Source organism: Leptinotarsa decemlineata, unplaced genomic scaffold (genome assembly GCF_025532065.1).
Source record: "Leptinotarsa decemlineata unplaced genomic scaffold, Ldec_3_MD MMD2_tig00078363_RagTag_RagTag, whole genome shotgun sequence".
Classification (NCBI taxonomy): Eukaryota; Metazoa; Arthropoda; class Insecta; order Coleoptera; family Chrysomelidae; genus Leptinotarsa; species Leptinotarsa decemlineata.
In genome coordinates this window covers 1,607,469-1,634,312 of record NW_027412728.1, presented here as the reverse complement: position 1 = coordinate 1,634,312, position 26,844 = coordinate 1,607,469, and the positions used below count along the sequence as shown (strand labels likewise).

General features: G+C 33.2%; 2 protein-coding genes and 1 non-coding gene across 4 annotated transcripts in view; 1 reads left to right on the top strand and 2 right to left on the bottom strand.

Moving 5' to 3' along the window:
- Nucleotides 1-1,786: 1,786 nt before the first annotated feature.
- On the bottom strand, nucleotides 1,787-1,858 carry TRNAD-GUC (transfer RNA aspartic acid (anticodon GUC)). Its single transcript has one exon. It is a non-coding gene; the product is annotated as a tRNA-Asp (tRNA).
- Nucleotides 1,859-4,538: 2,680 nt separating this feature from the next.
- On the top strand, nucleotides 4,539-13,484 carry LOC111512685 (uncharacterized). 2 transcript variants are annotated; one of them, XM_023168831.2, is made up of 3 exons: nucleotides 4,539-4,834; nucleotides 5,053-6,028; nucleotides 11,497-13,484. In XM_023168831.2, exons 1-3 carry the CDS (start codon nucleotides 4,640-4,642, stop codon nucleotides 12,375-12,377), a joined length of 2,052 nt encoding a protein of 683 aa, XP_023024599.1. In that variant the 5' UTR covers nucleotides 4,539-4,639; the 3' UTR covers nucleotides 12,378-13,484. The 2 variants fall into 2 exon arrangements, with proteins under 2 accessions (XP_023024599.1, XP_023024600.1); XM_023168832.2 differs by having other exon boundaries at nucleotides 4,543-4,834; nucleotides 5,053-6,033; nucleotides 11,497-11,630.
- The window catches only part of LOC111512688 (uncharacterized), a 50,011-nt gene continuing 30,734 nt past the window's right edge, over nucleotides 7,568-26,844 (bottom strand). The window contains exon 2 of the mRNA XM_074185927.1: nucleotides 7,568-7,844. Within this exon, the coding sequence (XP_074042028.1) occupies nucleotides 7,753-7,844 (92 nt within the window). The 3' untranslated portion in view covers nucleotides 7,568-7,752. The remainder of the gene's footprint in view (nucleotides 7,845-26,844) is intronic.

The following is a 26,844-nucleotide window of genomic DNA, read 5'->3' as shown; positions in this document are numbered from 1 at the left end:
TCGCGTACAAAAAAACATTTTAAAGTGGACAACATTTTCAGCATTTATTGTGAAAATGTGATATTTTGTTTACTATTTTGTTATTTTGAATCATTCTATTCTGTTATTGTCTGTACTTTCACATGTTTTAGCCCACAAAATCTTACTTTTTACCTAGAAATGACTGATTTTTGGTACAGTTGTTCCCTGGAAACTTTGAGCCATAGTTAAGGAAATTATTTTGTAACCTTACAAACTTCCTCTCGTTCATTGGTGTTAATTCAGGATACATTTGGTTGAATTTTTTACACGTTCCGACAATGATTTGATCACTTTGTTCATGTGTATAATAAATAATTTCATAAGAACTTCGTTTGAATAATCAATATTTGCATTCATTTTGGAAGATGATTCGAAACACCGTCAATAACTCTTTGTAAATTACTTATAAAAGTAACCGAACTGCTATAAGCTTGATAATTCCACTGCTACCTAAATCCAAATTCTAAAAAAAAATGTTTCTAAAAGAAGTGACTTTATTGAGAAAACTCGACGATTTAGGTATAGGGACATGATATATCATCTTGAAGCATTTTTCACCATCTTTCAACTTACCGAGTAATATACAGGGGGTTTCATTTGAGAAAATGAACTTTCGACTACTTTTATGCACAATGGAAATAATAGTAATTTTAGCACGCCCTGTATGATATAGAGTCGATTTCTTGGTGTTATTTGAATATTTCGAGTTTATCCAAACTATCATCAAAATATCAACTTTTCATGAATTGAGAGTACTGATGTACTTAATTTCAATTAAGGCTATGTTTTGGACCATATTTAGCACAATTTATTTTTTATCTCGAAAACAGATAGAGATAGGTATAGGACATTATTAACAAAAAAGTATTGAAATACCAGAGCGATTCCAAAAATGTATTAATATACGAGGTGTTTCATTTAAAAAAAAAAAGTTTGCTAGGACTTTTTGATGGAAGTGGCAACGCCGCAATGCTGAAAATATTTTAGATCGATAGAACAGGTAAGGAAATGTGAGAGGTGAAATTTTCAGAAAAATCATGCTTTGCGTTTTCCAGAAACGTCTAACCTACCATATCGACCGTGAGTCACGCTGTATATAAGTGTTGATACTTTGCTCTGCAATATAATTACCTTGGGAATCTCTCCTCGTCCTCGTAGGGTGAGTGTTGAAGAAATCCATCTTCACTTCATTCGATAGATCTTGTTTTTAATGATTCCGTGGAAATGGTTGTTGATCAAGTGCGTTATGTTATTGTTAATACATTGAATGTATCGTTTGATGTTGATGATTAAAACCTGGTTCAGTAGAGATTACAGTTCAATTTCCTACAAATTGCAATAGTGAGCGACCTGAGGGTGGAGCGAGGCATACAAATTTATATTTATATATTAATGGAGAAGTAGGAAACCAAAGACATCCCCGAGGTCGCATCAACAAAATTAAGGTGCTGAAAAAAATAATTTAAAACTGTCAATTTATAGACATATTCTCCTTAAAAATAATGAATATAGATCAAACATTCGCCCTCATTGAAATCTTAGTGTTAATTCATTGATTTCGATCATGAGAATAAAATTTAAAAAAATTCAATAAGCATGTCACTGCAAGTCTTCATGTTATTCAACACCACTTTCTTTTATATATATAGATTCAACTAAGTAGTTAATCAGCGAAACCATAGCTTACCATAAGTGAATAATAAAATCCCTATTGACGTGAAAAATAAAAAAATCAAAATAAATAAATAAATAATGAAAAAACTACCTCCTCGGCGGGGAATCGAACCCCGGTCTCCCGCGTGACAGGCGGGGATACTGACCACTATACTACCGGGGAATATTCAACGTAAGTAATTTTTTGTGGAAGAAGATGTTTCTTTGTGAAATATACTTTGATTTTTACGCAGTAACTTATCGGGGTAAACTAAAAAGTTTGCCCTTCTACACTTGTATAAAGTTCTCCATTATAATTTTTATATGGTGTTACACCTCGAGAGGTGTTACACCTCTCGAAGCGAAGCAGTAACTCGTCTTGATAATGCCATCTGAGATGATGGAGAAACGTCGACTATCGAATAGTACACAACGGATGAACACCCGGAAAAACAACACATCATCAAAAAAAAAATACTATAATTTTTAGATTGTATCGATTTCTTTAAAATTGTTATTCACTTATATGTATAATTTATTAGTCTTTGACTAAATAAAGGATTCATATATATATATATATATATATATATATATATATATATATATATATTCTACCATCCGTGAAAACTTACATTGTAATATATATATATATATATATATATATATATATATATATATATATATATATATATATATATATATATATATATATATATATATATATATATATATATATATATGTTAGATGTAGCCTGGGAATTCTAGGTCTTCTAACTGGAACCACAAATGTGCGGTTGGCTCCTGTTGTTGACTCCGTGCATATGTGTTGTTTCCTGCTTTCGGCAAACAAGTGTTGCCCATCTTTACACTTGGCTGCACCGCGCTGATGAGGCCAATAGCCAGAAACACGTGTCCGCGGTTTGCCCCCCCTTTTTGGAGTGTTATGTCCATTAATTGTTTATTTTTTGATTTGTATATCATACACACTCGATAAAATCTTCTTTGTCTATATATATATATATATATATATATATATATATATATAAATAAGTACTCATTGATCATTCCCATATTGATTTCAATTCAAGAGCCACCGGTACACAGCTGTTTCAGCCTATTGGGCATCGTCAGTACCGGGCAGGCGGTCCTCGATTGAAGACAAAATGAGAAAAAACCAAGAAAGTACTTGATAAAAATAGCTGCGTAAATGCAAGCGAAACATAAGTGGAACCACCTATTGGTGTGACACCCAAGTCAACTTGCCAAGTTTTTATGTCAGTGTTGGTGGTTTGACCAATCAACCGACAACTGCGGTAACAGAAATTTGGGAAGCTAACCTGAAATGCCATCGGAAAACGAATCCACATGTTTCTAGATTATATATATATATATATATATATATATATATATATATATATATATATATATATATATATATATATATATATATATATATATATATATAATCTAGAAGAGAATTTTCTTGGAAATGTGTCATATATTTAAAAATTCAAATAATATTAATTCCAGGACAGACGGTTAAAGTCTAAGCCTGATTCATACTTATCTCCTTTGTTTAAATAAAGATAATAAATTTGATAACAATTAATAATTCCATAAAGAAAACTTTTCACCTTCACTCTTTGACATATATAATTTTATAGTTCTATGAGATCTCATTGACACCACTGCAATGGTCAGAACAAGAAAGTCTGTCAAACACTTTGTTTCAAACTAAAATGTGTTTTGTCTAAGATATCTAAAAACCCTGGTGCATCTACTCATACCTGTAAAAGTTTGGGGTAAAATGAGGGATTTATGGCTAACTTGATTAGCAGAGATCAACGCCGTTTCAGATTGCGCAAGCAGTCATTACAGTAAACTGTAATCATAGACCACAAAGGGTGCATAAATGAGCGCCAGAAAACACCTAAGGGCCAGTGTGATCATTTACCAATTTTTTTTATTTCATTATTTGAAACTTTATGTTTCAAATAGTACATCTGCAAAAATCTGAATTTTCACTCTTTATCTTCCCCTTCAAATTAATAGTTGAATGTGGCGTTCACCGAAACGGGGCGTGGTCAAACTTGACGTTGCCAGGACGTCTGTGCTGGCGAATAAGCGAAATACATACGTGTACTGAAGCTGTAGAGAGCAAGTTGTGTGTTGTTTACTGCAGAGTATCAACTGCGTGAATATGTAACACTGTGTTTTCAAATCAGTCAGCAAATGAAACAAAATCCGACGATGGCAGCGATTCATAATCTCCAACTACAGGCCCGGTGGCCACCACTCGAAGCTTGCTGCCTGATGTGACGTCAGGACGTACCGCGGGCGATATCACATTTTCAATTGCTCTTGGTCAGTTGTTAATTGACATAAAAACCGGAAAATTTTGTGGGATACTTGGGAGATGATTTACTTTTATAATATATAATTTTCGATAAAAAACTAAATTAACCTGAATGAGCCTGTTGTATAGGTCTCGTTTATAGTTTAGTTTAAACTTGGGCTTAAGCTTATATTTGAACTCAGGTTTAAACCGATAAAATGCTAAAATATCTTTTGTATATCTACCAGTTAAAGACTCGTAGACACGACAACATTGACAAGTGAATTGAAATTTGTCGTTCATTGAAAACATATCGTATGTATTCAAAGATAATGGCTATCGATGTTTGTAGAAGAATAGGGAATATACAGGCAATTTTTGTATTTTTTTTAATCAATATTCACTTCATTTTGATATAGAAAAAAAAATAAACATAGCTGTAAGAGTAGTAAGTTTTTCTACATAAAATCTTAAAAATATTGGTTTAATTTGACAAGTTCAAACGCTCCTATTTCTCGCGCGCTTGAGGTGTGACGTCATAGGGCACGTCCTGTCAGTTTATTGTTTGCATTGAGAGTTAGTTTGATAGTTAACAAGGTGTTTTAGTTTAAATATCGCGTAATAATAATCATGGAAAAAGAAAAAAAGCCATTTTACAGATATTGCATGGTACCAATGTGTCCGAACACTATAAAAAGTACACCAGATAAAGTTTTCTTTGCTGTTCCAAGAGATCCAAACATACGTAAACAATGGTGTAAGGTTATGCGAAGGGATAATGTATCTCCAATATCGCGTCAACATTGTTGTGAAGATCATTTTAATGTAAGTATATTATATTTGGACAAATAACATCATATAGTTACAGAACTTTCTATAAGGTCATAACCTTATTTACGTATGTCATAACATCTTAGAAGATTCTTCATCTAAGCTTTGCTTAGACTTAAAAAAACTATTTTCTATGAACCTATATTTAAAGTTATTTATTATTTCTACTTAGGTATCCCAAGATGCTTCACCAAGTGTTTTGTTTATTTCAGATCAAGGAAGATACAGTAAATTATATTAAATACAAGCTCATGAAGGAACAAGGCGAAAAAGTTAAATTACTCTTAAATAAAGGAGTTATGCCTCATAAATTTCAATGCCAAAAACGTAATGTTTCATCACCACAGGAGAGAATGTATGCTGTTAAGAAAAGAAGATTATCACTTATGAATAAAGCTCTCTCCGAACCTGAAGACAACATTAATAGAGAGCTTAAATTTGTTGACGATGAAGTGGTTTTTGAAACAAATATCATGAAATGTGAAACTGAAATGGTCAGTGAATCTGGAAAATATGATTTGTTTGGTGGTGAAATTGTTACCCATAACCTCGAAGAAAAATGTTATATAGATAAAATTAAAAGTGAAAGTGTCCTTGATGTTTACTATGAACCCATATCAGAAAAATGTATAGAAAAAATAAGTGAAGGCCCTCAAAATAAGTTCCTTGAAATACAGGTTAAGAAAGAGCTTGAATCTGTTGAGGATGAAGTGGTTTTTGAAACAGATATAAAATGTGAAACTGAAATGGTCAGTGAATCTGGAAAATATGATATGTTTGGTATTGAAATGGTTACCCATAACCTCAAAGAAAAATATGATATAGATCAGATTAAAAGTGAAGGTGTCATTGATGTTTACAATGAACCCATATCAGAAAACTGTATAGGAAAAATAAGTGAAGGCTCTCAAAATAAGTTCCTTGAAATACAGGTTAAGAGAGAGCTTGAATCTGTTAAGGATGAAGTGGTTTTTGAAACAGATATGAAATGTGAAACTGAAATGGTCAGTGAATCTGGAAAATGTGATATGTTTGGTATTGAAATGGTTACCCATAACCTCGAAGAAAAATATGATATAGATCAGATTAGAAGTGAAGGTGTCATTGATGTTTACCTTGAACCCAAATCAGAAAAATGTATTGAAGAAATAAGTGAAGGCCCTCAAAATAAGTTCTTTGAAATACAGGGTAAGGTATGACTTGTGATTCAAAACCCATTGTTTTGCATTCAGGATTTTCCAATCTCATTCAATATAATCAGGTGGTTTCAATTTTATTCTAAATTTTTGTTGCTATAATACCCACACCGGAATGAACATTCCCGTAATTTTTATGCTTTTTGATTTCTCTACCAGTTGATATTTTCATTACATCTCAACTGACAAAATCTTCAGAATCACATCTCACCCTGCAACGGAAATTCAAACCTATATAAAAAAAAGGAAAAAGATATAATGAAATTACCTTACTTACTTACTTAGAAAATCTCCTCTCCTCATTAGCAACTGTTGCAGGTATAGTTAATAATATGCGAATTGCTATCCATCTTGTAAGTTGCGATCTTTGATAAAATTTAAAACAAAAACAGGGGTAGCCACATTCTGATCAGGCAAAAAAGGCATGAACCGTCTGATTACTGCATCTTTTTGTTTTAAAATAATTGGAATAACTGTTTTAAGTGTGTGTACCGATGTAATGAATGAGAATGAGCTGAGTGTGTTCCGCTTCATCAAAAATAACATGAACTCTCTCTAATTTAAACGTAAAAAAGAGATAGATAATGTTTTTCTGGATGGTCGGGGGTTTCCGGTAAAATTAAATGGATGCAGTGCAGTGCTTCGATTTGAACACTGTGTTCCATTCTAATTTAGCGATTTTTTCGCTAAATTTCGGGAATTTACGAGTAAGTAGGCCTCGCGTGACCGCCCCATACCCTAACACCTCTATTGTGTACCTTTGTATTTTTCTGACTCAAGAGTACAATCAGCGTATGCCACTGTCAACAGTTCACACATTCGTATTCTCTTTGTGATTCATACTTTGTGTATTGAAAAATAATATAATATTCACAAAGGTATCTTTCTCTGATCTGCATTCCTGTGAGAAAAGTACACCTGTTGATCCGTCTCGGTCAGTCTAGTTCTGAATTTGCTGTATTCGGTACATCCAGTTGTATATAAAAGGCTCTAACTTAGTTGAAAGATTTAGTTTTAAACGTCTCCTGATGATTGTAACTTATTTAGCGAAACGCACGCAGAGAGAGTGCTCTAGTTATAGTGTGTGAAAAAACTTTCATTAGAATCATTTCATGCCAGACCTATCAATCCAAATAGTGACATAATAATCAATTACAAAAAATCTCCTCAGTATTAATAATTAATTTTCCCTTGAATTTTTTTACAATTTATTCTCAAATCTCTAATCTGAATTTTTCATTCATAAAACCTCTAGAAGGAAAAAATATTATGAATAAATACACTTTGATTTATTACCAATCTGTTTGATTGGTATGAATCAAAATAGTTTGTTTAATTACACTAGCCAATAAATAAGAAAAAATTGCGATTAATATCATAATGGCTATGCATGAGAGTTTGAAGCATCCTGACTGTAACTACAACATCAACAATTTTCCATCACGTTTAGATTTTTAGTTGTAGTTATTTTTATTTTATACAAAAATTTTCACATATAGGGAAATATGAGATCAAAACAAGAAAAAAACCATATATTTTGAGACTTTATTTACAAAACACAAGAAAAACATTCAGATGAAGTCTTTTGTGCCTAACTTTTTTTAAAATGTTAACTTTTGTTTATATGTTTCATCGTTTTCCCTCATTAAGGAATCAACAATAATCCCCCATCATTGCTGCATCCCATTGTCAGTATGTCTTAGTGGAACCTTTCCCCTAGTTCGTCATTGACAGCACCCAAATTTTCTGGGAAAAAATTCGAACGGGAGTGCAATAAATGGATTTTGAGAGATATGCGACATCCCATTCTGAAATAAACAGACTTGGTGTGAAGTTAACAAACTATATCTCAATGCATCCAAATGTAAAGTAGTGTCTTATAGTAGGAAAATGTTGGTCATCGAGTACAATTATCGAGTAGATACCATTTCACTGTCACAAAGTAACTCATAGATCTTGGTGTATATTTTGTTCAAAATTTGTCTTTTTCCAACCACATTAGATCGAAAGTAAGTGAAGCATTGAGAGTTTAAGGTCAACATTAGAATATGGCTCTGTTTTAAGGTCTCCATTCTACAATTGCTATTATACATTGTTTGAAAAAGTTCAACGTCGTTTCCTAAAGTTTATTTACTTAAAATCTTATGTTATCTATCCTGATAGAGGTATTCCATGTGAATCTCTTACCATGACATTCAATATTAAAAGTCTTGAATTATGCAGAAAACGTGCTGGAACAATTTTTATGTATAAATCACTGCACAACAATGTGGATGCTATGAGGTGTTATCTTTTATAAATTTCTGTGTGCCTCATTTTAGAACTAAAAGTACAAAAACTTTTTACAGCCGACTGTCTAGAACCAATTTGTATCTCAAGTCACCTATCGTTAGCATTTGCAATAATTTCAAATTTGTGTGATATCAATTTATGATTCCCTAGAATATATTGTTTACACTGCATCTCAGTATTTCATTTCATTTACTTTTTTGAAATACTTAGTTAACCCTGTAAATGGTTTTTAACTGTTGGGTAATAAAGGCTATTATTATTATTATTATTATAGTAGTTGTTAAGTAGTTCTTCTACAAGTGTTTCGTAATTTTCTACTTTCTTGTTCCCCAAAAACTCGGAAACAATTCTTTTGAAAGAAGTCCACGCAGATATTTCAACATTACATAATTTTTGATCAAACTGTTGATCACTTAGTTTTCTAATTTGTGGTCCAACAAATATACCTTCCTTGAGCTTTGCATCACTTAATTTTGGAAAAACGTGTTTAAGATATTCAAACGCATCACCTTTGTCTAATGTTTTTACAAAATTTTTCATTAACACCAGTTTGATGTGTAATGGAGGTAACAAAACGTTTTTGGGATTAACAAGAGGTATATTCTTCCAGGTCAAGCAAACACACCTGGAAGATATTTATCTCTGGGTAGTCATTCTTTTACTTGATAATGGCTCTGTGTTGCTCTACTGTTCCAAAGGCAAAGAAAACAGTAAAACTTCGTAAATCCGCTCTGAAGACCTAATAATAGTCCTATGACTTTTAGGACACCACATATTTGCCACTTCTACGTATTATAACTTATTGCATTTAGAATAAGTGACATACATGTGTATTATGCAAATTTCTACTCAATCATTAGGCTAGGAATAACAGTTTGGGGTTCAAGTAATGAATTATGTAGAGTTTTTCTGTGTCAAAAAAAAGTGGTACGAGTACTTTTCAATAAAAATTCTAGAGATTCATGTAGGGTAATTTTTAGGTCAAATAAGTTGTTCACTGCACCACCAGTGTATATCTTTTGCTTATCCCATTCACACTAAGGCATTGTATGAGGCATTCTATAACAGAATCCCCCAAAATATACACAACATTGAGGTGTAGGCAGGTTTCTGAGGTCTGTTCATCATTATCTATATACTTACTTTATATATTTATAATGTATAATGCCATTGTTTTTATGTATTATTTAGCTTTTCTATTGCGTTATACCTTCTATTTTTTTATCATTAACCAATTTTAATGTATGACCTTATATAAATTTTTAAATGTATTTTTCTACTGACCTGTCTACAAACTTTATGTTTCTTGAGACCAATAAAAATTATTATTATTATTATTGAAAGAATTCCTTCTCGATCAGGAGCCCTGTTTTAGATGAATCTATAAATAAACGCCATTCGTCCGGGTTATGTGCAAATCCTAATTTTTCCCTCATACCATTTGGATTTACACAAACACACATTTTATCCTGCATAGTAAAAAACGAGGATAGCTCATGGTTACGGTTCCTAAATATTGTAACTTTGATTTTAGGGGCTAGTAAATTCCATTGTTGTAATCTAGACCCTATCTGTATCTGTAGAGTAGGGAGAGTGAGTGTAAGCCCACAGTACTTAGGCCACATGTGACCCATTGTACATCCTCCCGAGGAGTTGTCCTCCTAGATCATAGTCCATCCTGTCCTTTCCAGGAAGGTGGGAGACATCTCCTTTATATCGACAGGTGTAGGCCAAGACTCGCCGAACACACACTCTCTTATTGACGATAACTCCGGGCACTCGCACAGGACATGCCTGACAGTCTCATCTTCCTGTTCACACATCCTGCATAGAGGTGTGTCCACCAGCCCCATATTATGGAGGTGTTTCCTTAGTTGACAGTGACCAGTCAGACCAGCTTACCAGGGTCACACATAGAAAGTTTCAATTCTCTTTTATTCATTATGATTTCCTGCCGCGTAGTAACGGCTCCATCCATCAATTTATTGGTTTCAATTTTATTGCTAAGTTTTTGTTGCCATGATAACGACACTGGAATGAACATTCCCATAATTTTTTATGCTTTTTGATTCTTCTAACAGTTGATATTCAAGTGTTTTTGAGCACTTAATTCTATTTTTTACAAAAATTTGACTCAGATTCTTTGATCATTTTTTTTCCATAGCAGAAAATTGCCGAACATGCAAAACACTTGTAACTTGTATGCCTCTCACCAACAAACTAAACATGCTAAACAGCTGAAACTGTGTTTTATATTGGTACACGAGTGTACCAACATGAAAAAAATCGCTGATCGAATGTATGTAGCCTACGACATTTGAACATTTATCTTATTTTTTGAACAACCTGGTATTCTCTTTGTTATTTCTACTTTATATATTGAAAAATGGTAGAATATTCACAAAGGTATCTTCCTCTGATCTGCATTCCTGTGAGGAGGGTGGAACTGTATCCGTCTCGGTGAGTTCTGGATTTGATGTATATGCCACCTCCAATTGTAAATAAAAGGTTCTAACTTAGTTGAAAATTCAGTTTCAATCATCTCCTGATGATGCTAACTTGTTAAGCGAAAAACACGCCAAGAAAGTGTGCTTCAGTTATAATAGTATGTGAAAAAAGCTTTCATTAGATTAATTTAATGCCATTTTATGACATTCCAATTCTACCTATCAATCGAAATAGTGACATGATAATCAATTACAAAAAATCTCCTCGGTAGTGATTATTCATTTCCCCTTGAATTTTTTACAATTTATTTTTAAATTTCTAATTTTGAATTTTTCATTCATTAAACCTCAAGAAAGAAAAAATATGAATAAATATATTTTGATTCATTATTAATATGTTTGATTGGTTTTGATTAAAATAGTTTGTTTAATTATATATTGGAATCTTTATGACCAGTAAATAGTTTGTAAAAAATATTCATTTCCACATTTCATGAAAAGTTTAAATTTTTTGGTTTATATAAATTTATGGCCAGTTCAGATACATTACAGAACATTCAATAACTTTGTTTCACAAACTTTTTAGTGGTTATAAACTATTTGGATAGTAGAACCCCAAAACGTTACTCTTTTTTGGGGGGTAAAATCGACAGAAAATAAGTGAAATATGAATGTTATTTTTAAACAAATAATTTTGTATAAATTCGTAATTTTTTCACAGATTCTGGGAACGTTTTCGTTAAAATAGAGGATGAAACAGTCATCGAGAAGAAAGAAGAGAGCTTCAATGAAAAGGAGTCGTCAGCGTTATGTCAAAAGGAGTTTGGCACTGCAAACGATCATATTCTGAAACCGTATCAGTGCAAAATTTGCTCGAAATCATTCATTTCGAAAAGTTATTTGAAAATACATGAAAAAATTCATACAGGGGAGAAATCATTCCAATGTAAAATATGTCTAAAATCATTTGTTGAAAGAGGTAATTTGAAAGCTCACAATAAAATGCATACTGGTGAAAAACCATTTCAGTGCAAAATCTGCCTGAAGTCATTTATTCGAAATAGTAATTTGAAAGCTCATGAAAGAACCCATAGTGGCGAAAAGCCATATCAGTGTAAAATCTGCTTGAAGTTATTCACTCATAGTGGTAGTTTGAAAACACATGATAGAATTCATACTGGAAAAAAATCATTTCAGTGTAAAATCTGCTTGAAGTCATTCACTCAAAGCATTAGTTTGAAAAGACATGAAAGAACTCATTCTGCAAAAAAACCTTTTCCATGTAAAATCTGCTCAAAGTCCTTTTTTCAGACTACTCATTTGAAATCGCATGAAAGAATCCATACTGGTGAAAAGCTATTCCAGTGTAAAATCTGCTTGAAATCATTCACTAAAAGTGGTAATTTGAAAAGTCATGAAAGAACTCATACTGGGAAAAAACCATTCCAGTGTAAAATCTGCTTAAACTCCTTTGTTCAGAGTGCTCATTTGAAATCGCATGAAAGAACCCATACTGGTGAAAAGCCATTTCAGTGTAAAACTTGCTTGAAGTCATTTAATCAAAGTGGTAATTTGAAAACTCATGAAAAAACACATTCATAATGCTTTTTTATGCAGAACATATACTGGGAGAAAAAATCATTTCAATGTTGAATCTACTTGAAGTCTTCGAAAACTCATGAAAATCAGAAAAAATATTTCATTGTGCAAAGTTACCTTTTGATAATTTGTTTTTTGGTATCGAAAATTGAGAAGTTGATAAAATTGATGTATTATCTCAAATTATAAAATTAACAATAATGTCTTCATTAATCCTTGGCAAAGTCCAGTATTAATACCGCTCTGTTTAACTGAGTACTATTTAAAATTATTCAATAGTAAGTACATTATGAACAAAGAAGCAAATATAACTAAATAATTATACTTGAATTATACACATCATGAAGGTACAAAACATTGAACAGATTGAATTGAAAGTGCTATATTTCTGAGGGAGAATAATTTTTGGGAAAGAAAGGTTTTTGCCTTTCTACTTCTTCACCATTATATAAAAAATGGGGAAATCTTCCAAATAAAGGAAGAAAGCAAATAATTTCGAAATAAACTCTTCACAAAGATGTGCTGATCATGCAAAGAAGTAACTTTCAGACACAAAACTGGAAGATAAAAGCCCTCTCAAAACAACTACTCTCATATAAACATTGAATTACACAAAAGAAAAAAACTTTCGAAACAACTAATTTTATATGAACATTGAATTATACATAAAATACTTTGTTCCATTGAGTTTGTACTTCAAATATTCGTTATGGAATCGAATCAAACATCAAGAGATTGCTAGACAAATAGTGTATAAAATAGGTGATATTTTACTCACATAGAACACTGTCACCCCTCAATAGTGGACATCAATGTTTCGGAATAAGACACTGCCTCATTGCCTTTTCAGCACCATTCTCAAAAATTAATCTCTCCCTAAACATCTACCCGTTTTAATTTAATTAAGAAATTTTTCTAATCACTTACAATATATCAAATTTGTGTTTCTTTAGGAACAATTTTCATAAGTACTTGGAAGAAAATGTTTTTCCTAAGTTATTTTTTGTGAAAGTTTGATTAATATAAACTAAGTTCGTTTTTTTATTAAAATAATGTTTAAAGTTTTTCAATAGACTCTGATTACCTGTAATCGTAATTTGTAGACACCCATTATTACAATCAGTTTTATGCAGTATGTGCTTTTTGTGGTATGAAAATAAAAAAAGTATTTAAAAAACAACTTTCAGTTTGAATGAACTGGGAACTCTATCCTAAGTAAAATATTTTCATCTTACGTGGAGAGAATGGAATACAGCAAGGACCGTTATATAACATAGGATAGCCAGATCCCTATACCAGCAACGTTGTCGTGCGTGAACCGAGTCCCCACTACTTTATGACATCACCGCGGACCCGTAGCCGTTGGAATATCGCGGTGTGTGACTGTGAACGCGATGAGACACGTTGTTAAGTGACGGTTTTTGTGTTTATACTTCTTCGTGCATCTAGTAAATGAAAGAATTTTTTTACAATAAACATGCCAGGACGTCGTTGCGCTGTTTTTGGTTGTAACAACTGCCGTGTGTCCACAAAACTTACCGGAAAAGACATTTTTTACCACAACTTTCCTAAAGCAAATGATTTCGTATCGAGTACTGTACGAAAAGAATGGATAAGACGCTGCAAAAGAGCGGATAAATGTAATCCTGATACCAGTCAAATTTGTTTCGTTTATTTTACTAGCAGTGATTACGAAAGAGACCTGAGAAACGAATTATTAGGATTGCCTGTAAGGAAACTGCTTAAAAAAAGTGCTGTACCTAGTTTAAATCTGCCCCAAACCTGTACAACATATGTACCAAAAAATTCATCGCGAGAGGCAAGGTATTTAAAAAAGGAAAAGGTGACACGTCACAAAGAAGAAATGGATAAGATTTTCGAAAAGGAGCCAGAAGCTACTTCAGTCGACTTGAACCTTACCATTTCAAGTGAACCATCCTCATTAGCAGGTTCATCTCACATCATCAGCAACGCTTTAATTGCATCAGAAAATAATATATCCATTCAGTATGAAAAGCTCCGCAAAAATTACTCTAAATTATGCAAAAAAATGGAAAGTATGAAGCGAAGATTGAATTTACAAAGAAAACAGCTTGTTTATTATAAAATGAAAAGTAAGAAAAAAAAATCTCCTCAGAAAGAAGAGGCCCTAAATGCATTGAAAAAACTTTTGACAGATAATCAAATTGCCATTCTTCTAAACAAAAAGAAATGCGTGAATTGGACTACAGAAGAGATTGCTGTTGCTTTTACTCTTCGTTATCTTAGCAGAAAATGTTATGTATTTTTGCGAACTAAACTAAATTTTCCTTTACCAGCATTGTCCACTTTAAGGAGTTGGGCATCAAAAATTACTATAAAGCCAGGCTTATTGAAAGATGTGCTAACTTTTTTGAAAGTAGCTGGAGAAAATATGTCGATCATGGAACAATATGTAGTAATTTCCTTCGACGAAGTAAAGGTTAAATCTACTTTAGAATACGATGTTGGCTAAGATCAAGTTCTAGGCAACTACAATTTAATGCAAGTGTGTATGGTTCGGAGCCTTTTTTCCACTTGGAAGCAGCCTATTTATATAGGCTTCGACCAAAAAATGACGAAGGATATATTAATGAACATTATTACACAATTGCATAAAATATCATACCAGTGTGTGGCAATTGTCAGCGACTGTGGAAGCAGTAATGTTGGCTTGTGGAAAGATTTATCTGTTGATATAAATAAGACCTATTTCACCATCCACAGACGGAAAAAAATATATATGTTTTTGCGGATGCTCCACATTTGCTTAAACTCATCCGTAATTGGCTTTTGGACAGAGGATTTGTTCTAGACAGTGACGGAAATATTAAAATATGTAAACAACCGTTAGAAAATTTAATAGAATTAACTGATACAGAGGTAAATTCCTGTTACAAAATTTCGCAAAAACATATTACTGTTGAAAAAAGTAAACGACAAAACGTAAGACTAGCAGCCGAATTATTGTCCCGCAATACAGCACAGGCTCTGTTACGATACAAACCTGGCCCCGACAAAAAACTTGCTGAAGACCTTGGCATGTTTATAAACGATGTTAATTCTTGGTTTGATATTTTCAACAGTCATGTAAAAACACCACCTGATCCCAATCGTTTGAAAGCTCCTTATGGAATTTATTTAAATGAACAAGAACACCATTTAGATAAAGTTAAAACTATGCTACTTGACATGAGAGCCGAAGGAAAACAATGTTTACAAACATTTCAAAAAGGGATGATAATGTCCATTGAATCTTTAAAGTTACTGTACCGGGATATCACAGCCGAATGTAAAGATGTACATTACATCTGTACTCACAAACTCAATCAGGATTGCCTTGAAAATTTTTTTCCCAACTACGGTGCCGAGGCCCAAATGAACACCCGTCACCATTAGAAGCCATGAAAAGAATAAGGATGATTATTTTAGGAAAAATCCTGGTATTTTAGAGGCTCGGGTAATAAAAAACATTTTATTTTTTATTGCTTCAATGTGCATGTTAACTTTTGTTTTCAAGGTAAACACACAAGAAACGGTTCCTGAGGAGTATATGGTCGCCAGAGTTTTGGAACAAGCTAAGGTTTTTGTCGAGTTACCTCAAGAAGACGCATGTAATAGCACCTCTAATGGCACAGTAACTCAAAGTAGTAGCAGTGGAAGTTCGTTTTCAACATCTGACATTTCAGGAACTTCCGATACAAAATCACCAGAAACTATAGATGATGCTTTTGAGTATATTGCTGGTTTTATAGCAAAGAAATTTAAAACGACTCATCCACAACTAGGTGATTTTACTTATAAGATTAAATCTGATTTTTCTCCCAATATACCATCATGGGTACAGCAGCTTTCATTTGGGGGTCTTATTAAACCCTCAAGTGAATTTTTAAATAAAATTAAACAGTGGAACAAGCACTTTGAAATTTACCATGGCGACAACAAACTAAGGAGAGAGCCAATGGTTGTCAAAAAATTATCTTTAAAAATTAAAAAAAAGAAAGTTTACCTTTTGATATAATCAAACTCTTCTGTAAACTGAGGACTGTTATTTGTATAAATTATTTAAACACAAAACAGTTTTTAGACAGTCAGTTAAAAAGGGCAGGTAAACCCAAGATTTGCAGTACCCCAAATTCTGACGTGAAACGGAAATTAGCTAAAAAAATGAAAAAAACTATTATGTAATAATTCTTAAAATTATTATTTATATTTTTAATGTTTAAAAATAATCATTACATAGTAATAGGTATGTAAATGTAGTTAACTTCTTTATTACAATTTATTTTTCAATAACAAAGAACGTATGTTAAAGTAAGCACCCATTAGGAATTTTATTTAATTGTTCTTTCCTAATGTAGTTTTTGTTCTATTTTCGTGAATAAAGTTTGTACTTTCTTTTAAAAACTTTACTACATCAATTTCTCAATTTGTATTGATTAAATGAACGAAAAATGTCCCAAAAGTAAAACAAAAAATATAAAATGTAATATTCGCTCCGTATGTGTAATGGAGAACGCTTTGAGATCGGTCCGCGGTGACGTCACCAAGCGCTACTCGACTGGCGAAAATCTGTACTCATCCAGCTATCCTATGTTATATAACGGTCCTTGGGAATACAGTAGAGAACCCCAGTTATCCGGATCAATTGGAACTGCCGTTGGTTCGGATAATTGAATATCTGGATAATTGAATATCCGGATAATTGAATTTGGCCAATAGACAAAAACCCCCGAAAAGGTTTGAGTGAGTAAAAAAATGACTTATTGAAATCAAATTTGTTTGGACAAGTCTTACTACAAATACTTACAGAAAGCAAGAACTTGGGTTTGTTGCTAGATACTGATCTGAAATTTCACAAACATATAATAAATTCACTTTGTCGTAGCTCGTATAGTATCTTACGTCAACTCCATCAAAGTAGAGATATTATGACTTCCAAATTGAAGTTGAAACTTTGCCAAATCCTTATATTGTCTATATTAGCATATTGCGATATAATCTATTGGTGAGAAAATTATCGAAGTGCTTCGACGCTCAATTCGTTTAATTTTGGGACGCTGATTTTTTAAATGTGCAGACCAGTGCCGGCTGCTACTGACGCAATTTTTGGTACATTTCGTTGATTTCCCCACAATAGGACTCCGCTGTGATGGTTTGGCACTGTTCTAGTAAATCACACAAGTCGCTGACCACCATAAAGTAATCATGGTCTTTTTTTTTGGTGAGTTTTCACCTTTGGGAAGTGTCTGGGTGGCTCATCGGTGTCCAACCACTGTCCTGAACGTCTCATGTTGTCATGGAGGATCATCACATGTGACGATGAGGATCGCTTTTGTTGCGCAAAGGGAAAGGAAAACAGATTGCAATATTAGCCTGGTCAGATAACCCTTCACAAAGAAGAAGAACTCAGTAGAAAGGACGTACCATCAGCAAATTGTACAGTACAATGTTGTAGGTACTATACAGTTTGAACGATCCTTTTTTTTTTTCAAAATAGGCATCAGTTTCAGCAAAGACCTCTCCATTCGAGCGAAATTTCTTACTCAGAATTATGAAGATGTTCTTGTTTTTGGTCGAATGTGAGCTCGCGCGATTGTGAGCTCATACTCAAATGCTCATGCAATATAAAGCCAACACGTTTTTTTGATAGCTTTACATTACAGCTAACTCACGCAACTTTACTTTTCGATTATTCAAAACGATATTGTGGATTTTTCGTTTTCTGATGTTACTGCCTCATTTGGACGTCCACTGCCTTCTGCATCATCGGTGTCTCTACGACCACGTTTGAAGTCGGCAAAACAACGTTTAATTGTTGTTTCTGATGGAGCCAAGTCCTTATAACACTTTTCAAGCGTTTGCTTCGCTTGAAGGGTATTATTTACCATCAAGAAGCAGTATAAAATTAAGACACGAAATTTTTTTTGATCCATTGTTTAGAAAATGGCGCTTATTTACCATCTGTGAATAAGTTGTCCCAACAGAAACTAAAAATTTTGTGGTTTTTTCCCGAAGAAAATTTTCAAATTTCTCATCAAAACGACAGTGAAAGTACCGTGAATAACTTTGTCAAAATAAAAATTAATTTCAAGTTTTGAGTTAGTTAAAACTGAATTATATCTAAAATTGATTCAGTGTACTGGTACTAAGTCGTAAATTGCTTGCAATTAGCCACATCTGTTAATACAAGTGGGTAGAGCACCTACCAGAGGCGTACCCTACCAAAGGCGAGTTACAGTTACCAGAGGCGTGCCCTACTAGAGGCGAGTTATAGTGTGTGCATACAGTGACTAGTTTTTATCATTTGGTGCGTATCATTCTGAAACTACAAGCTTGTGATATACTTTGCCACTAATTATGCCACTAAAGTGCTGCAAATGTACGAATGATGTGGGAGATGAAGCGTATTTCGAGTGTGATTCCTGTAAGAGGGCTGTTCACTCGAATTCACTCTGCTCTGAGTTATCAGCCACCGAAATCAAGTGTATGCAACTGAAAAATAGGGTCCTCCGGATTTTATGCAATGATTGTAGCTGTGTCCTACAGCAGATTCCTGCTATAGTTAAATCACTCGCAGATCTAAAGAACGAAATTGAAGCCCTGAAGAACAAGCAGCAGATTCTGGAACCTCCAAATGAGTGAAGTGATTGCCGAAATCGCAGACCGGGAATCAAGAAAAAAAAAGTGATTATTTTTTACCTTCCTGAAAACTAAAACAACCGAGAAGATAAATTAGTCTGCACAGAAATTATTAAATGTATAAACCCTAACATTGGCCAAGATGATGTGAAGATGTTTCGAATTGGGAGAATAAATGGAAACTATACTAAACCTAGGCCTGTAACTGGAAGTTAGAGATATTATAACTTGTTTTAATGACATTTTTTAAATTTAATTTAAAGAAAACAAAAAACTCAAATATACAAATTCCAAGCGATACGCGTCCCGCAGCTAGATAACAAATAGACTGCACGATCGGATCATGAACGGAGTCGGGTGGGAGCGGGGTTGGCTACGTATCGGAACGATGTGAACTACTCTATTCGAACTAAAGAACCATTTCCCTCTCAGACACTCGTCCGACTGTATGATGGTAGTCGGATATGAAGGGTGTATGACAGGTGTGTCCCGGCCTTTATCTGTAATCGTAATTTGTAGACACCATTATTACAATCTCTTTTATGCAGTATGTGTTTTTTGTTGTATGCAAATGAGAATTGTATATCTTAGTTTTAGTAATTTGTATGCTGTTAATATAAGTATTTAAAAAACAACTTTCAGTTTGAATAAACATCAAGTTTGGGAACTCCATCCTAAGTCAAATATTTCATCTTACGTGGAGAATATGGAATACAGTAGAGATCCCCATTTATCCGGATCAATTGGAACCGACGTTGGTTCGGATAATTGAATATCCATATAATTGAATTTGGCCTACAGGAAAGGCGTATTTAAAAGGCAAAAACCCCCGAAAAGGTTTGAGTGACGTAAAAAAATGACTTATTGAAATCAAACTTTTTTTTTTATTTCTATTGTTTTATTAACTTATTTGTTTGTTTTGGATGATAATTATATGGAAACAGTTACATGTAAGAAATTAACAAAAAATAAATGATAATTGCACAAAGAAACTTTCTCTCGGTTATCTTAAAGGTGCGATTTTGTTCCATCCTTCTCCTCTCACAAGTGACTTTGGTGAAATTGGTGACAATTGTGAATCGTTGTATTGGTGCCAGGCGCCAGTTTACGGGTGTCTGCAGTATGCTGTATAATGTCCTCTATTAGTAGTCCCACTGTGATTTAAAATTGCATATAGATTATAACAAGTAGCCACATTTTCTGCTGCAAAGTTGTCCATATCCAATCCTTCTAGAGGAATTTCGATGACATCATTCAATTTGCCTCTACTTTCCGTTGGAGAGAATCTTTTTAAATGAATTACTAAAATATAGGGAAACTTGTGGATTGATAGGGACTTTGTGCATTTTCTCCTTTCCTTGCATTTCGAACACGTTGATTTTTCATTTCCATCCAAAGTTTCTTCCCTTGTAAACGAATCCAAACATTGCCACAAACTCAATTGGTCGGTTCTTTGTGGTATGGAGAGAGACAAATCCCAGAAAGGATCAAATGTTACTGAAGAGTATCCACAGTGTGTGCATTTCATCGTGGATTTCAATTGGCCAACGAAATTATTTACAATCTTAGAGTTATGCATCCTCAAATATGTGAGCCATGACTCTTGTGCATTTTCGCTGTCGCTTAATTTTTCATCAATCTCCGTTAAGATTTGTTTAGGTTTTTCATTAATTATATTAACCTCTTCATGTAATCCTTCTAAAAGATAACGAAGAAACTCCTGGGCGTCTTGATGGGAATTACCCATGAATCGAGGAGCAAAACTTTGAATTTGATTTTTTAAGGAGGCTGCCCAGTTAACACAAAACGATCTCAGAGATGTCAAAGTGCTGCACATTCATGTTTCAGATCACAGCCTTGAATCGCAATTTGACTCACATTGACATCTCACGAACTTCTATTTCGGACCCTGGTGACCGGCTTCAGGCATCACATTGTGTTGCACAATGAAACTCTAAAAGAGCTGAATGTGAAGTACTCTTTCGCTTCAAAATCAAACTCGCATAATCATGATTTTAGTAATGAAATGTGAGATTGGAAATTCTCAAAATGAGAGTTACATTAAGATTCACTCAGTAACTCACATTCCAATGAAAACGATGCATTTTCTGAAGTGTGTTGTAACTCGCATAGATGTCGCTTTCATAGTGAATGCGATAAAGCCGATCAATTCACATATAGTGTGTCACGTGGAGCATCCACTGAAACTTTAAGGAACTTCTGATGATTCAATTATTGGTATTGCTCTTAGTACTCTTCACTTCATCACATTGATAATATACAAATAAATACCAATAGCTAAATCTTTCATATAATTCTTTCCCTCAAAGTTTTATAGGAAGCTCATTTGTTACACACTATATGCTGTAGTCAGTTACAAAGTTCAATAGCCAAACACCAAAGAGTAAAATAAAAAGTCAAATAAGCATTTTCGCAATTTATATTTGCGCATCATATAGTATATAAGTATGAATATAAATAAAAATAAACTCTGAAAGCAACAAACAAAAACAAAATTCCCAGAAAACTGTTTCTCATATGACAGAAACTAACAAGATGATTTATTTTCTTTTCTGGTCCTCCTCTGCTTTGCATGGCGAAGCCAATCTTTCGTCAATATCTCGAACTCTATCAACGTCAATTCAAATCTTTGACAAATTGCACCTGAAATCAAAAACCCAGCTTAAAATCAAATGATATGTTTCATAATGCTTCTATTGAATTCTTATAAATTTTAGAAATAAAACTGAATAGAATTTATCAACGAAAAATAAAAATAAAATGTTTTGACAAATACCATCCTTACATTCCTAGTGGAATATATTATAATATATTAATAAAAGTGATGTAAATGGCTGCTTGGTGAAAATTCATCATAACGTATTCAATTAACAATTAATTGTTTGATTTTCACTTATCAGTTTACGAAACGGCGACACGTGTTTCACTATACAATAGTTTCTTCAGACATGCTCAATACTCAAATCACACAATAAAGCGTTATTTCAAATACGTTGTTATAGTTTGACAATTGTTTTGAAAAAGAAAAAAGGTTAATAGCAAAAACTCATCTTCTGGTAGAAATACCTAGTGATTTTTTCATGATGTTCTCACCATATAAACATTCCAGTAATTGGTAATCACCAATTTTGTGATTGTTTTTCAACCCCTTTCAGCTGCACATCAGCGCCAACGAGTTGGTCATCAGTTTTCCCATAGCTTTGCTGTGGAAGTCTTTGGCAGTCAAACCTCCGATGGTCAAAAAATACTTCGTCTGAAAATGTTTGGATGAATAATTATGAATATTGTTAAAACTCTCTGGTGTGAATTTTTTTGTATTTTTTCTGGGAATTGTAACCTTTGAAACGTCAACAAAGATAAATATTTTAGCTTACAATTTCCTGAGAAAGAATTTTTTATAATTTTCGGGTATGCAGTCAATAAGGGGATGGTAAAATAAATGAACTCTTTTTTCTGTTCTAGCTTTTGAGTTTTTATTGGCTCTTCACCAGGAACTCTACAATGAATTGATAATTGATTGTAATATTTATTTAAGATATTGTGAAATGTGTTGCACTTACGAAAGTGAGGTTAGTAATCCCTTTCACTTGCCGCAATATGTAAACATAACACTTCCCAAACGACAAACACTCTTGGTAAAAAAAAACATGAAATAAAAACTTTACATTATGTAATGCACATAATTACTCACCTCACTTTCGTAAGTGTATATAAGTAAGTAAGTATATATATATATATATATATATATATATATATATATATATATATATATATATATATATATATATATGACATTGATTTACACAAAAGGCGATTGTTCTTGGTCAGTTTGAACAACAAGCACACATTTATTATAATACAGACATAAATAATAAATATTGAAATGAAAATAATTCATCAATGTTAACACTTTCTCAAAGGTATTATCCAGTTTTATCGGCCATGGTCTGCAGGAACAAAAACGTGCATATTACGGTCAACAAACCCAGATAATATATTCAACAATGGGACTAATTTTAATTGTTATTATTATAAAACAAAGTACTAGTTCTTATAGTGTTTCAGTACGAAAACAATTTCAAAAAATATTAATTTCTTAGCTCAGTTCAATTCAAATTTTTTAAATTAGTACATACCAATTCTTTCCTTCGTAGAAGGTCTGTTTCTACAATACTATTGAATTCGACCATTCCCTCGACCGAACTAAAGGGAAATTTTTCTGTGTTTTCGTAACTGGTTTCAATGTGATTTTTGTTCTGTTCCAAGTTCACTATAAGTGTCCCAAACATTGCTATTAGTTTGTCGAGTTTGATTAGTTAGTGGCCATAAACATATTGTGTTATCTTCTCTCAACCATGTTAGTGGCACCTCCTGTAGCACTTCGGAGTCTACCTCACTCTCATGAAGAAAGCAAACCACAGCATAAGACATACTGTAAACAAAATAACAGAAGACAATCTGGAGAGATATAACTGCAATAATCAGACTTTACGAGAAACTGACATTTTTCAGAAAAAGGAATTCTGAATGAACCTCTACTACAGTGATGTTGCCAATAAGCAAATTATTGCACTAAATACAAGTGGGATCAGACAGATCAAGAACTGGTTACACAAAAAATTTTTTAATTCAAAGCAAATTGGTTGAATTAATCCCTTTTGAAGGACCGCTATCCGCTATCCGTCTTCTAGTAAAGTATTTATATAAAATATAGTATCATAATGATATATCAAGAGTAATATATGACTGATAAAATTATGGAAAAACTAAAATAACAATGACCCTGTATAAATGGATAACTTAAAAACAAACTTTACAACTACAAAATAAATATCAATATTTTGTTTGACGGGAAACGGGAAAGAAAATGACTCGTTGACTGATTCAAACTGAAAACTCCCATATTGAAAACAAAACTCATTTATCAAATAAACAAATAATGATTTCAACTTCCTTCAGTTGTGATTTAAACACTACAAATATTGTTTAAATTATTCTATTAGATGTTTTTTTCATATGATGAATGTATGGTACTGTAACAAAATTTTCTGAATCAATGTTGAATTTCAAACACTTTTAGTCAATTTGTGTTACAGAGATAGACTTGACTACAAAATTATCACATTTAATGATGGGGTATTAGAAACTGTCTGTCCATGTTCGACTCTTTTGAATATATTGACACTGACTTGTGCTGATCGACAGAAGAAGATTGTCGACTATAATGATTCAACAACAATCTCATTCCTCTCCTCTTTCTGAAGCTCATACAACATTGAACTGATTTATATCTTACCATGGTAAAATTGAGGTTATGTTGATCCGCTTCAATATTTCAATGTGATATCTAAAACACTGAATATTCTTGATTGAAAGAGTTTTATGTCTGAATATGAAAAGACGCGGAGTCCTTTTTCACTATTATTGTATTTGCCACTTACCTTTTGCATCAAAACAACAATCCCAAATAATTTTTAAACGGATAACACAAACTCAGTAAAACCACAGAACACTAAGTAATGCGAAACCACAGAATCTATCTATTTGTCAAATTTTCTACTTTTGGTACAAATAAAACTTCGGTTAAAATTCAACTCACTCTTTACTATTTTGTGAGTCCCGAATGTGAACCGTTATGTGAATAGTATATACTGCACTGAGACGAAAAAAATGCGAATCAACAGATGATTAATTTGTGATTCACATTTGGGCGTCTTTGATACATCAAATAGCATCACAGATTCAGGTCTATTTGTGCCTTGCTGTAGCAAAAAAGTGATGAGAGATGACGCGTTTAATCAAATTCAATATCCCTTTACGGTAACAGTGATGTATATAAGAACTTCACATTTCAATAGATTCAAAGACAAGAAAGTAACATCGCATAGATGTTTGTGTTAACTGGGTGTATTTACTACTTTATGAAATGAATCTACTGACCACAACTCCTTGATAAATTCTGCAAACGCTTTGATTAAAGCACCCTTCATTCTAGAAATACTAGTATTGACATCTTTCATGAATTCATCCTTTTTCAAATATTCCAATAACCATCTCGTATTTGATAAACATTGAATTACGCTGTTCATGAAACAGGTGTTACCAATATTTTTTAAACCATCCAACCCAAAGGTTTTGACTGAAGAATTTATCACTGAACAATCCGAAATATCTTTGAAACCCATTTGAGAATTTTGCTGAGAGAAAGTATTTTTTCCATTTGCTTTTATTTTAATTTCATGAAGTGGTTTCTTATTACCCCTCTTTTCTTTATAAAATTGGTTTTCAGGAAACAAGTAAATTTCATCAAGTTTTTTGGAATCAGGGAGAGTACCGAAAATCGAAGCTGCATTTCCTCTTTGGATGGCTATACTAATTTTCTGAATGAGAAAAGATGTGGCTCTTGATTCGTGAATTTCATCGGTTACCTTTTTTCCAATTTTATTGATGAAAGATAAGGCTTCAGAGCCAAAAACACCAAACGTTTCAATAGCTATTGGGCGAAAGATATAATTATTTCCCAAATTCTGATATTTCCGTAGTTTGGAACTTTCTCCTAAAGAAGCAGCAGCACCGGCTTTCGCAGAAGTAGCAGTTGCTAATTTATCTACACAAGTAAAGTCCCAAACAACAGATTTACCATGAAACAAATGTCATATCATCCGGCCGTTTTCCGTCGTCTCGACTTGTGCCTATGAGTTCTAAAATCGCAGGAATTTTTGCTGAAGTTAAAGCCCTTTTGATTAAATCATTAATTGCATAATGGCGAGATAAACGACCAGCGCTAAAATGGCAGCTCAACCCATGAGTACCTGATTCATCCACAAATGCACCACATTTACAAAAGTGTTGAATACACAGTAGTGTACCAAGTCGAAATCCGATGGCAAGGTCCGATCCGTGTTAGGAATCACACGTTAAAAGGTAAGACCTCGTTAATCCTTAGCTCGCACAAGTTTCGACTTCTGAGGGTTGTCGTTCGTAGGGGTGCGACAGCTGGTTAACGGAAAAACAGATTTTAACCAGAAGTCTGAAAGAGTCGTCATCCAATAGAGTCCCAAGTGATGCTACAGGAACAGCATTTAACCAAGCACCAGATGCTTTCACAGTTACTGCGAGAAGACAAGCCTTATTTTTTGAAGTGTCAGAAGCTGTCTTCAGTAAAATACTAGTTGCTTGATCTAGTAATGGTTTATCCCATGCCCTCTGGTTTTTCATGTCTTCAATTTTCATTGTTTGGCCAGTTCTAGATTCCCAAAGAGATTTTCCCTGATCAAAAACACAATCAGATATTGGCTTTGGGTATTGTAAGATAATTTCTATCAGATTGGAAACACTGCAAAATGAGAACAGAAATGATGGCAAAGCGAGTCAAGTGGCTGAACGAATTCCTAATCCTCTCTAGAAACTGGAAGTGATGCCTGTAACCAAATTTCGTCTTCGATACGGTTATTAGTAATGAGTTCCAGCATCCTTCTTAATTAGTCATCGATATATTGTAATCCCTGTTCGTCATGCCAAGTAGGGCTGCACCTCAAAATAAACGATATTTTTGGAATGGCTAATGAATTCTTCAATAAATGGAATGCGACATGTGTTGGTAAAATAGATAAACGTCCTGACATGACACGAAGTGTTTGTAATTTTTCTTCCTAACAAAATTTTAAGGCATCATCAGATAATGGGGCACCAAGAAGAAACCAATTGGGTTTTTCAATCACTCGTATACCAGGAGCTATTAGGTTAAATTTATCGATGATGTTAGGGTCCTGTTTATCCAGAAAAATGA